The sequence below is a fragment of the Columba livia genome, chromosome 3 (assembly GCF_036013475.1).
Source record: "Columba livia isolate bColLiv1 breed racing homer chromosome 3, bColLiv1.pat.W.v2, whole genome shotgun sequence".
In the NCBI taxonomy this organism is placed as follows: Eukaryota; Metazoa; Chordata; class Aves; order Columbiformes; family Columbidae; genus Columba; species Columba livia.
This window is the reverse complement of record NC_088604.1, coordinates 49,145,314-49,158,587: the sequence shown is the minus strand read 5'-3', so window position 1 is coordinate 49,158,587 and position 13,274 is coordinate 49,145,314. Positions and strand designations below refer to the sequence as shown.

The following is a 13,274-nucleotide window of genomic DNA, read 5'->3' as shown; positions in this document are numbered from 1 at the left end:
TGCAGCCCTTCTCTAAGAATCTCTGCATCAAGGGTGAAGAATAATCTAGTTGTAATGAGTCACAGGCCCTCATTTTCCTAGTGGGGATAAGCTTTCTTTAATTTTTTTTTTTCTTTTCATGAGAGTAGAGATATTCATGTTACAAGGAACAGTTACTGACTAAAGAATTATAAATAACCAAACAGTCCATTTGGATTCAAGCAAATGTAGTTTTTAAATATTTTCTTCTGTCCTATTTACAAATTTTACTGAGTATTTTCTCACATACCAGGGAAAAACTGAAATCCTTGACACAAACATGTAATATTATATATAAAATAGGATCTTTGGGCTCTGTTGTTGATTTTGTTTCAAGGGTACCTTGCTGCTACAAGACCTTATTTTATTCTTGTTTCTCTAGTATCTAGTATTTAAGACAGCCAGGTGTGTAGTCCTCCCTTCTCACCCTTTGGAAAAAAGGTGACTTGATTCAGGACTCTGGAAAAAGATTGAGAGTTTCACTTAATCACAGAAAAAGTTACATTAATGTAATTTACTACTAAAGAACTATTTGACATTAAAAGATTAAACTCATGTTTTTGAATGACATAGCAAATATTTTTAAAGTATTCCTTATATCAGTCCGTGCATGTGATTTATTTGCTTTCTGTGAGAGGTAAAAAGGGTGACTTTAATTTCATAGACTATTAGCCCTGTAAAGTAATTGAGTCCTATCCATTTTCAGTATCTCAGTTCTGAGTGATATTCAGTGATCAATATCTTGACAAGCCCACTTCAGTGAGCGACATAGCTTAAACTTAAAGCACCATCTAAACCATGCAGAAGGTGCCCATGTTGTGCCTACCTATCAACATAGAGTAAGTACTCCTGTCCCAACTTGATGTTGCTCTCTCCTGGAGAAAGGGTGAGATTGCCTGTGGTGTGGTAACTTTTATTGCAAGAAATAAATAATTTTGAAATTGGGTTATAATATTTATCCTGTTTACAAATTTAATTTTTAGATATATTTTTTTTTTTTCCTAACAGGATTGTTACTTTTCCCACTCTCTGTAGTCATCATGCACAGTGTTTTTCAATTTTTTTTAAATCTAGATGGTTCAACAGTTTTTTGAAAACAGCTATTAATCTTTTGAAGATGGTAGTGTCATGTCTTTCCACTTGTAATGACTTCGCTCTACTATTGCTGTTAAAGGAAGGAAATCCCTTATGACTGTCAAGCCTTTTCTGCCTCCTGTAGTGACACACTTGATGTCTTTGCACACATTCTTCTACTAGCCACTTTTAATTAGTCCTGCCACTTTACAAACCTGCAGTTAAAGTACTTCTAATAGATGGCAAGTGTATAAAAACCCTTTGTCCTCCATATTCTGCATCCTTTTTTTTTTTTTTTTAATGTCCAGCCAGAATTTTCCTAAAATAATGAGATTTTGACAGGTATTTAAGTGCTCCTGCATTCTCCTTTTTACTCCCACCCCATTGTGTTTTACAGTGGGCTGGGAGAAATGTATTATAATTCATCAATTAAAATAACAGTTTTAGGGAGAGCTTAAACAAAACTGGTTGTTTATTTACATATAGAAGTGTATTCTGTGTAGTTGTTTGCTGTGACCCTGCTTAGCTTCTTACAATGGGATCAGCTTGTTCTGTGGCAGAAATACCACAGCAAAATGTCTGCATATAGATCAGCATTGAAGTGTTTTCTGAAGTCATATTTATTTAGATTGGGTTTTCTAAATACTGAATGAGCTCATCTATTCAGAATGTTTCCAGTATTGACTTCAGTTTGTGAAGGTTCTCTAGTCAGTTCCTAAATTAAGAATTACAGGATAGGAGCTCAAGGGCTTTGAGTGTCATTTATAAAAAGTTAGTAAAACTGTATCATAACTTCAAGACATGCTCTCATTCATAATTAGAAATCTCAGATGCAGGGATTTCGTGTTTTAGAATCATCTTATCTAATGCATAAACAACACTGAGGCTGAAACGCCCCTGAGCTGTGGAGTCAGGTTCCTATTCTTACTGTAGAAATCTTGCATTCCTGTCTGTGGTGGTACAAATTCAGGTCTGTACAGCTCTGTCTGTAGCCTTGTGATATGGTCAGTCTAATGTTAAAATGTTGGGTTTGGCTATTTGTAGGTGGAGCAGATCCTGGAACCTAGTGTGAGGTTTCTTTGGGGTACCTTGACCTCAATATTGACTTATAGGCTCAGTAGATTCCAGTGTACTTTATATTCTAGGCTATAAACTGCATTGGTATGGGATTAACTACATGCTCGTTCAGACAATTCTCCCATCAGAGTGGAAGTCTTCTGGAGGAGATAACTAGAAGCGGTATCTACATGAGCTCTCCCATTGCTGGAATATGAGCCATTGGGTAGTCACATGTGTGGAATTACATCCAGAACAGATGGACTTCTTTCTTCTCCTCCTTGAACACATACACAAATTTTCATGCGCTAGCTATGGTGAATCCTTAGGTGCTCTTTGGCTAACTTGCTCCCAAAGTTTATTCCTGAACTGAACAATAGAGTAATGTTCCTTATTAATAATTTTCACTTTTTTATTTTGTACAGAAATTTATCCAATTGTTCTCAGCTGAAATAAATTTTTAGAAGTTTAAAACAAAATCAATTTTTTGAAATGGTGAAAAAGCACTGAGTGAGGACACTTGAATAACAATCCTCAGATTCTCTAGCTTGTTATACTGTGAAATTAGGTGTTCATATGCTTGGGTGGGGGGGCTGGAGCAGGTGACTTCCAGAGGTCCCTTTCAACCTCAACCATTTCATGATTCTGTATAGAGTGCATCTCAGTCTTATCCGTATTGGATCATCCTGTATGGCTGAGCATTCTGGTGGCCATAAGATGTCAGTTCTTGCATCTTCATGAGTAGTTGTTGATCAACTTTTATTCCTTTATCATACTGTTTTCAGTTCTCTACTAATTGTATTGAAGTTGTCTGTCTTAGAGGTGCTACAGATTTTTCTTCTAATATTTTAATGATACAGTAGCTTAAGGATTATGCTTGGTACGAGTTCCTACAAGTAATGCATATGGTAACCATCTTCAAAAAAACAGCAGCCTGGCTTTCTTAATCTCTCTCATGTGGGTTTCAAGTATTGAAAAGGCTATATTTGGTTTTAATATTTCAGTAACATTTATGCCACTTACTTTTCGAAGTATGGGTTTGGGGGATGGGCTCACTTTTGTTACTATCTGAAAATAATGCATTTATGTTATTTCTGAAGTATTGATTCTTTATTATTCTGGCTATTCCTCTATATTGATATTCAGCTTGCAGTTTCTTCTTTTCGAGAGAATAGCCAGTTTGCTAGTTGGTTATCTCATAATGTTTCAAGGTTTTGTGTATTGCCAGTTTTCTTTGTTATACCAGCACTTTTTGTGTTCCTTCATTCAGTGCCAGAAAAAGACAAGAAGCCTCAGCTTTACTTATGGGGATGCCTGATCTGTGACCTGCAGATAATTCAACCAGTGCAGACCCCATTATTTAAGAGAGTGTGGGCTAGAGAAATTGTTTGGGCAGCAGCCTCTTCCTGGCTGATTACCCATTATCAGCACTAGCCCTAGCCTTTATGTACACATTATTCATTTGTTAATAGAGAGAATATATGTACTGCTTGTGTACAAAATGGTTGTGATGCACATGTGCAACAGTCTCTGATGAGGCCACAACATGAAACATTTTAGTGGCCTGTCCCATCTGAAAACTCTGGGAATCACAGGCACCCAGTTTTGCGTTGGGAGATTCTGAGGAGAGTGACTGTATAAACTGTATGACTTTTCTGCAGAACCTCCTGTGGAGCACCACTTCCATTTATTATACAGATGCAGATAAACGGATGACTAGATGAAAAAATAACATCTGCTGGTCGCTACTGCTCTAGTGGTACAAACTTGGTTCTGTCTGTATCTCTGAAAAGAAATGGAAACATAAGATTGACACATTTAAAGCATAAGACTTCATAGCCTTATCCCAAGCCAATTTTTAAATTTATGTTAATTGTTGAGTCTGTGTGGCCCCAGATCCTCAGTGGGTAGATCTGTTTTCTGCTTGTGGCTCTATTGGAAAGAATCCATTAGAATTTGTAATGGCTTAGTGCAAACCATGGTTGCTCTTACTGGAGTATAAACTTCATACTCAACACCATGACATTCAGTGCAATTTCATGTTTTTACTTTAATGATGGAAGCAAATGATTCTGTTCTTAACATTAGCGGGGTGGTAAATGAGTCAATATTAACAAGGGTCAGAGTGAGTAGCTGTATAAACCCATGTAACTTGACAGCTGCTGGCCTAATAGGAGTCTTAGATCACCAGTGCTTGTTTCCTTTCTTGGCAGAATCAAAACGAAAAGCAGCTCAGTATGTATGTTTTATAATATTTCGCCAGAGTTAGGAAGTAATTTGACTCTTTAGTCATTTGAAAGCTATAGTGTTTTTAATGGTTTTCTTGCACATAAAGGGGAATGCAGGGAAAGAGAACAGAAAGAAATAGAAGGAAGCTTTCTTTGTACATGTTCTCCTTTTTTATTCAACAATAAAATGGCATTTCAGTTCAGCAAGAACTGTTAAATAGCTGCCATAGAAATGGATTTATTGTTTTTTAAAAAATTTAATTAACTTGTGTAATCAGGTGCTAGTTAGAAAACCATTATTAATTAATTGTCTTGTATAACTTGAAAGGAACCTGAATTTAAGTACACTAAGTTTAGATTGTCCTGGTTCTGTTTATTCTGGTCCTGTGTAATTTTGTTTTCTGGGGAAACATAAATTAACTATAACTCAGAATAGCTGGGCAAACATTAAAGCAAAGGTATTTTTTTAAGTGTTATAAAAAAGATGAAGTGTTCATAGCTATTAGTGTAAAAAACAAATATAAGCACAGAACTGATTCTCACTGACAAGTTGTAGGTAGCAAGCATCTGAGTTTATAAAATTCTTAGAGGAACAGACCTATATATTTGCCAGAAATTCTTAGTTTGCAGCTTGGAGATGAAATTTAGTTTGAGATGGGTTGGTTTGTTTGCTTGTTTTTTTAAAACTTCAGTAGGCATTCAGACAAATGGTATGTATTAATTAATTTTAATTTCTCTCTGAACATGATCCTGGCATACATTTAAAAAACAAAAAAAACAACCACCATGACACTCAAAAAAAAAAAAGGCAACTGTAGAGGTTTAAACAACCATTAATTTTCTTTTAATTATATCGAGGCAGGGGAATCCTTTATTTCAAAGTCAGTCTTAAGTACGACCATGAGTAAACCCTCAGAGTTGTTGGTGACTCAGTACAGAAAGCAAATGGTCTGCTATCATTACACAGATTGATACTCCCTCAGTTCACATGCTGCTAACAAATTACTTTTCCCACATTAGGGGTGCAGAGGTTTTCCTGGTATACAAAGCTGTTACTGCCCTTTATTTTGCCATTGAAAAAAACCCTTTAGTTCATAGTTTCTCTTTTTTTCGTTCCCGTTTTTCTTAGTGTGTTATCAATTGAAGTACATAATACATAAATAAGAAATTTATTCTGAAACAGTTTAAAAGCATGGGCAGAATTCATCATAGATGATGACTTCAAAGTTATGAATTTGTGTATAGGTTGTGTGTAAACATTGCTGAAGAGACTTGATGGAGGTGACTTAGAGGAGAATTGGAAAATGAACTTGTAGTTGATCTCCAGAGGTCCCTTCCAACCCCAACCATTCTGTGATTGTGTGATTTTTTTTTTTGAGATTTGCTAAAACTAGGACCTTCTTCAGGTGAAATTAAGAAAGTTATACTACCGTCCTTTGTGCAGTTTCTTCCAATTCTAGACATTACGTGAAGGTCTGATAAATATCTGAAGGAAGAACAAAACATATGACTCCCAGTAAAAAAAAAAATGCTATGCTGCCTGTGGTATTTGAAGGCATGCATTTCACAGCTATAAAAATTAGTAAGCACTCCTGATTCAGAAGCTCCATTCTTCCTGTGCTTTAATGGACTTACAGCTGTCTTCACTAGGTGGCCAATGGTGCACTGATGTGGGTATGAATGAGTGTTAGTAGTTCAGGCAAGGTCAGCCTGCTGAGAAGTAATCTCAGTTTGAAATAATAGACTTTTGGAAGTCTTTTCATTAGTCTTGTGGATTAGTGAAGTTGTGCTGCCACTTTGTCTTTTTATATTTACCTCCTAGTTGATGAAAGCACTGCCTTTAGATACTGTTTTGCTATCTTCATGCAGAGACTTTATCCAAACATAATGCAAGATGATAAACGTTGCCTATCATTACAGTGTGGTGGGGTTAAATCTCTGAAATGTGCTTATAGTATTTTTCTGTGAAACTTTTTCATTGACCAGTGGGAAGGCATGAATGATTTTTTGGGGCTGGAAGGATGTCAAGCAGGATCTGATTTTAGTTTCAGTAGTGACTGCATGCTCTGTTGTGTTGTGGTGAGGAAAGAACAGAGAACACTCATTACAGTTGGGAATAGCCCCCCAAATAACATGCTACATTTGGGAATTCTGGGTCCACATCAATGTACTGCTTTGTCTGAAGTAGAAGCTTGAGCTGTGGTCTAGCACAATGGTTTTTATGGTGTGTTCTTTCATTATGATGTTGTTACAGACTCATGAAAGCTAATGCTTTAAGCATAAGCATATTATTGGAAGGCTATAGACCTGCATATGCAGTAGAGACCTCTCACGGATCCACAGATTTTAAAAGTTGAGAATCACCTTTTTTTTTTTTTTTTCCCTATACTGAATACTGAATGGCCTCATAGATGCTCTGGATGTTCTTCTTAATTTCTGAGAGGTTGTATGCTCATCCCAATGAGGAATGGGAAGAATTTTGATACTGCAAAATTTTCGCAAAGGCTGAGAAACCATTAACCATCCAACACTGAGTCAGTATGCAAAATTGTTCTCTGAGAGTATGTTATTACTGCAAAGAAAATTGTTAGGATTACACTTGTATAACAGCAGAATTTGCCACTCTGTGTGTCATGTAACCCCATCTGTTCTCTATTGCTTTTGTCAATGAATCAAATGTGAGAACTGGTCTAAATTGGTGCCTTTTATTTGAAATACACCTGATCATGTTTCATAAATTTATCCTGTCTGCAGAACCTGAAAATAACCTGAAAAAATTCAAACTTAGGGACTACTTAAAAGAATAAAAAGATGAAGTCTTCAGAAAATAAATGTATACCTTTTCTTTTTAGGTCAGAAGACTTGTCTCCACTTACATGGTATCTTTCCTTACCTCTATGTACCATATGATGGTTTTGGACAGCATCCGGAACACTATCTTCGTCAAGTGGCATTCAGCATTGACAGAGCACTTAATGTGGCTTTAGGCAATCCATCTTCTACTATTCAGCATGTTTTCAAAGTGTCATTAGTATCTGGAATGTAAGTATGACCTGTTAGGATTTTTGGTTATTTGTTTTGAAATGTTTTTTGCAGTTGTGCTATGTAGAAGCACTTACTATGGACTTGAGTGACTGTGGTCCTTTTCTGTTTTCCCCCATGTGTGTCTTCATACAGGCTTGTAGTACTAAATAACTCTTCTCACTTGCTTTGACTTTAATGTAATCAACAGGTTTTCCTCCAAACACTAGACACAGACATTTTTCCTAAACTTGGATTCTAATGTCTATCATGGTTCTAAATCTGTTCCTTTTAGATTTTTCTGTATTTGCTATTACAGCAGCACTTTATTACAGCAGCACTTTCTAACCTGTCTGGGTTATTCTAGGTTCCCTGTGACCAGGTATGTGTTGCAGGAGCCTAACTTTGTGTCTCCTTTTCTTCATTCCTATAAGATGGCCTATTTAGGAAGCACATCAGAGACTGTCAGGTCGTGTTTATCCATCTGTTTCTCCCAGTAGCACAGGCCACAAAGTGGAGGCTCTTAGACATTAATTTACTTATCTGTCAAGCTGTCGTGTTTTATTTGGTGTGGCTTTCTACTGCTCCTGGAACTATATACTATTATTGAATGTTAACATTTTAAGGATTCTCTTAGTCAGTTTTTATTTAACTTGCATAACCAAGGACTGAAAAATATGTGTGAATAATAGGAGACTGTCCTGGAAGAACATAGTCTATACATGCATTGACTCTTTCGTCTTGAAAACAATGTAAATGCTAGTTTTCAGAATTGTGCAGCACTATCTTGTACCTACTTCTTTCATGAATTTTTGAAATATGTTCTTTCTAGCTGTTAAAGTTAGGAAGATAATCTTTCTGTTCCCAGCCAGTTATAACAGTATCCTCCTGATATTACTAGTGAAGTGGCTGCAATAATTTCTTTTAACATTTATCAGAACTTTCTGATGTGTTTTTTGTGGTAAGAAGGAAGGTAACCACCAAATTTCTTATTTATTTTTGTGAGAACTGTGTGAATTATAGTACAGCTGTTCATTTCAAGAGTGAAAGCTGGGCAAAGTGAACTGCTGAAGACAATCTTTCTTCAAAGCAGTGAGAAAACAACAGACAGATGAGGAAGACCTGCCTCTTTTTCATGTCTCTTGCCTTAGAGTTTCAAAACAGTCCTTACAGAAAGTCAGATGCTCATTGCCTTGAAGAAGCATAGGAAAGAGTGTTTCATGTATTTTGCTTGCATAAGAGGCTAATGGGAAGTGCCTATCAGAAACTGTAATACACTTTCATATTTACCTGTGTAGATAGACATTTTTGCGTAGTCACGCAAATCTACTTGTTTTATTCTGTTCTGACCTGAGTCAGATTCTGCTCATAGATATTATAGTGTGAGAAACCTGTATTTTTCTTTAAATCTTGGAGATTATTTTACTTCTTCTCTTCTACATTAGAAAAATTGTTATAATGATTTACCAAACATCTTTATTACATAAGTTTAACATAAGTTTTTTGTTACATTAGCTTCCAAATAAAGTAGAGGTCCATGATTTAAAAGATGTGAAATATGCTGTCCTTGTGAAGTTAAAGTAGGTGCTCATAGCTAACCTTCAAAGTGTTGTATATCTGGCTCTCCCTGCTGCCATGTCAATGAGAGTATGGATCACTTGCCATGTGAGTGCGTAGCTTTTAGTTTACATGCCTACAGCACATGGAGTCATATTATAACTCAATGCATATAACCTGTCATTAGGTTTATACTGTCTCTATAAGAAAGAGATTGATTCATTATACAAGATCCGATCTTCTTTTCAGCTTAACAGCTTTATGCTTCTTGTTTCAACTTAGCTCAGTTTAAATATATATATATTTTTTAAAACAGTGCAGTCTAGTTTTTGGAGATATTAACTGTGTGCATATTTAACCATATTAAGAATAGCTGTAGTTGTGCACTTCTGCTGAGTTTGTATTTAATTTGGGATTGAAATCGCTCTTACTACTGAATTTTTTAGACTTAACAGGTAAGTATCCCAGTTACTTTTTTTTATAGTATTTTAGTAAAGAGATTTTATATTATTTTGTAGAGGTAACGTTTAAATTTATGCTTTCCTGAATTTCTGTTGACTATCGTTGTGATTACTGCAAACTGTAGACTTCTTGAATTCACCCGATGTGTTGAGTTATGGCCTGTTTCCTTAACATGCTGTTTTACAAGCATGTTAGATTAGATTAGTATTCTAGATGTTGAAAAGTTGATAATTCAGTCAAGTAATACCAGAATTAATGCTGCCTGTTCAGCCTCAGTTTAGTCTTGACATATTCATTATCCTATGTATTCTTTAATTGCATTCTCAAATCCTATTTTCTTCAAGATTCATGCCTCATTTAGTGCATGAGATTATTAGTAATCACTGAAAAGGGGCAGCTATTCATTCTTTTAAGCTGTTCTGATTGTTCAGTTATTTATATTACACAGCCAGTATTTATTCATTTACACCTCATCTGCAGAATTGATGTCCTTAACGACTTTGTTACAGCATTTATCAAAAAGGCTGAATGCTGTTTTTGAAGCAGTGCAGCACTAATAAATTTATTAAAAGTACCATTATTATGGTGTGTCATCAATGTGTTTACATGTGGGGAAAGTGAGAAACAATGTTAAAGCCGGAAGTTCCTTCTAATTATATTTTTCTTAGATACTTAGACATGCATAGGGCTTGTTACTTTTATCTTTCTTATACAGTAATGTAGGTGCTCCCCTTTGGTGTGACACGTGGGAATTTTCATTCTCCTGGATATGCAGTTCATCTTATGGTTTTGTGTTTGTTTGTTGTTTGTGGTTTTGTTTGTTTGTTTTTTTCCCCAGGATTTTAAGACTCTAGTAAAATGTGGTTAAATAAATGCCACAGCATAACAGGCTATCATCTTCCTTTTACTTCTTCCTCTCCAGGCCTTTTTATGGTTACCATGAAAAGGAGAGACAGTTTATGAAGATTTACCTTTACAATCCTGCTATGGTAAAAAGGTAAGGATGTGGTTATAGGAAGTTCTGGCTAATTTCCTTGTATGTTGTATTAAAAAGGCAATTTGGAAGCAAGATTCACCTACATCTTAACAAAATAAAAGCAAACCAATAATCTTTTTAAAGCAGTAGCATATTAGGAAAGCAGGGCCAAAATATACCTGCCTTTGGTTGTCTTGCATTAACTGTAATAGTTGAATAAATGTGCGTCAGGTTACTTTTTCTGTAACTCTTACAGAAGACAGGGGAACAATGTAGTAAACTTTCATATATTATGAAGTGGATTTTAGTAGTTTTAATGTTTTTAAATTCCAGCACCCATGATTAAAATTAAAATATACTTGTAAAACAGGATAGTTTTTGTTATTAGACAGTTTCCCTGTTTCTCAATAGAGTAATGTTCTGTTAAATGAAAGCACAATTTATCTCAATCTTACTGTCACATAGTTGCAGCAAATTCAGGAATAAATAAGGACAAATTATTTCTCAAGCATAAACTGAAATCCCTTGAGTGTTTTGTATTACCTTTCACAACTTTTTTTAAAGAAGATCTAATACATGATCATAAGATAGGTTTGTCTAATTTTTGTTCTAGACTAGTAAAATTTTGCATTATGTTAAATTTATGTCAGTCTAATCTATATACATGTATGACGTGACAATTGTTTTGAACTTTGGAGCTTCTCATGTTTGAATTATTCCTATCCAAATAAGGACTGACACTTCACTTAAATTATTGCTTTAATTTTTCCGTACAAAACTTTGAACTCAGTTTGTTGCATTTAGAAGTGCTCAGTGCTTTTCTTTGATTCGTAGATGTATCCTGTTGCTTTGATATAAATTTATCGCACCAATTTATAATTATCCAAATACCTGCAGTTATTTTTTAATGTGTAGATGTTGAAAAGAGCAGATTTGTCATGCTTCTAGGAAGTTGTTAAAATACTGCTTCTGTGTATACAGTATGTAGCTTTAAAACCATGCGTGACTTATATATATGTTAAGAAGAACTAGAGAGACTTTCAAAGATATTACTGGTGTGTAGACATACAACTGCCATAGTTACTCTGTAGAAAGATTTCCATGGACTATAGTGGCTTTGGATCAGTTTCAGGAATAGTAAATAGTATGATGGTTTTTGGGACTTTTTTTTCAAGCTGGAGGATTCGTAGCTCCTTTGTAATTAACACCAAAATACTGAATCATTATTAGTAGAGATAATTTCTGTGGGTGTTTTATTGTGAAAACAAAATTCTTAAGTTAAAAATATGGCTAAGGCAAAATTTAAGAAGTTTGAGTATTTTGATAAAATCAAATATCAGTATTGTTGTACTGGAATTATTTTTGTTTTCTGTCCTAATTGTCTTTCATTTTAGAGTATGTGAGCTTCTGCAAGGTGGAGCCATAATGAACAAATCTTACCAGCCTCATGAAGCCCATATTCCCTACCTCCTTCAACTCTTTATAGACTACAACTTATATGGAATGAATTTAATAAACCTGGCTGCTGTCAAATTCCGAAAGGCAAGGAGAAAAAGTAAGGTGTTCATTTCTCAAGACCAAATAACTGTTGTGAAGGCTGAAAATTACCATTTTGAACAAAATGTTACTAGCGGTCAGACTTTTGCCATGGTTTTTGGCTGAACAGGTATCATGCATTGTTTCCCTGTAATTGGGTTTCTATGTGAAAACAATGTCCATGTGTAGCTTTCTGTCATTTTTCCTTTTTGTACCTGTGTATGGGGATTGAGGAAGAGTCTGCTTTCTGAAATGAGATACTATGTATCAAGAAACATGTGTTCTGTCAGCAGTGTGGTTGTGACCCTTTTCATGAAATGATCACACCTCTTTTCAAATTAGAAGATGAAAAATAGTTGATATTTAGTTGAAGAATTTATGTGAAAGATGGCATACTAATACCATTTATTTAATTTTTTGACATCTGTTTTTGATCCATATATCACTTGTAACTCGTTTTTTTGCTGCAGTAGTATCTTTACAAAATTATGGCTAGTCATTATGCTCTGCTGACAAATAGTGTTTTTTATTAAAACACTTGTGTTTGTCCTAAGGTCAGTTGCTCTAGAGTGAAATTTGAAATACAAATATCTGAGCAAAAGAGGTATTTTAAATTTTCATTTTTAAAAAAACGGTTTGGGATTTTGAGTGTACACACTTACATAAAAATGAAGTTGGGCAAGAGTATCCATTATGTTATCTAAATGCTTCACTATAAGAGGGGTAGATAGCAGTAGGAAAGCCATAATGTCTTTGGTAAGTAATATTTAGAAAAATAAGTATTGTTTACTTAAATCATAATTGTTCCTACAGCTAAAGCAAGACAATGGTTAAGTATCTTTCTGCAAAAAAAACCAGCAATTAAGAATCATGCTGACTTTTAACATTTTCCCTTTTTTTTTTTAAGCATATATAGTCAGACTGCAATAAATTAGTGCATTGAGGTTCCATGACTGATTCTCGTCTAAAGAAAAATACTATTTTCATACTCAACAATAGACCACACTTTTTCTTGGTGTCCAGAATGTAGGAAGACAAAAGCTCAGCCACGAACAGAGCATCTTCAGGATCTTTAGTCCTGAGGAAATATATCTTCCCAACATCCAAAGTGGCCTTCTGGAGGCATGCAATGTGATTGTATTGAATAGTTGCTCCCATTCTTTCTCCATAGCTCTTTTCCCTCTCTCTTTCAGAAAATAGAGGAAAGATATAGGATATATATATACTCCATCATTTATTTAAGGATGAGAGACCTAGGTCTTGAATGGGAAGAAGAGGGTGAAAGAGGAGCATAGGCTGAGAATGAAGAAAGGCTGGGGGAGCTGGGTCTCTTTAGCTTGGAGATG

The 13,274-nt window shown here is 35.1% G+C and overlaps 1 protein-coding gene across 3 annotated transcripts in view; it reads left to right on the top strand.

The window, feature by feature from the left end:
- Positions 1-13,274, top strand: part of REV3L (REV3 like, DNA directed polymerase zeta catalytic subunit) — a 122,192-nt gene that overhangs the window by 40,897 nt on the left and 68,021 nt on the right. For all 3 annotated transcript variants that reach the window (XM_021298199.2, XM_065056660.1, XM_065056659.1), the window contains exons 2-4: positions 7,229-7,418; positions 10,339-10,413; positions 11,787-11,947. In XM_021298199.2, the coding sequence (XP_021153874.2) occupies positions 7,417-7,418; positions 10,339-10,413; positions 11,787-11,947 (238 nt within the window). In that variant the 5' untranslated portion in view covers positions 7,229-7,416. The remainder of the gene's footprint in view (positions 1-7,228; positions 7,419-10,338; positions 10,414-11,786; positions 11,948-13,274) is intronic.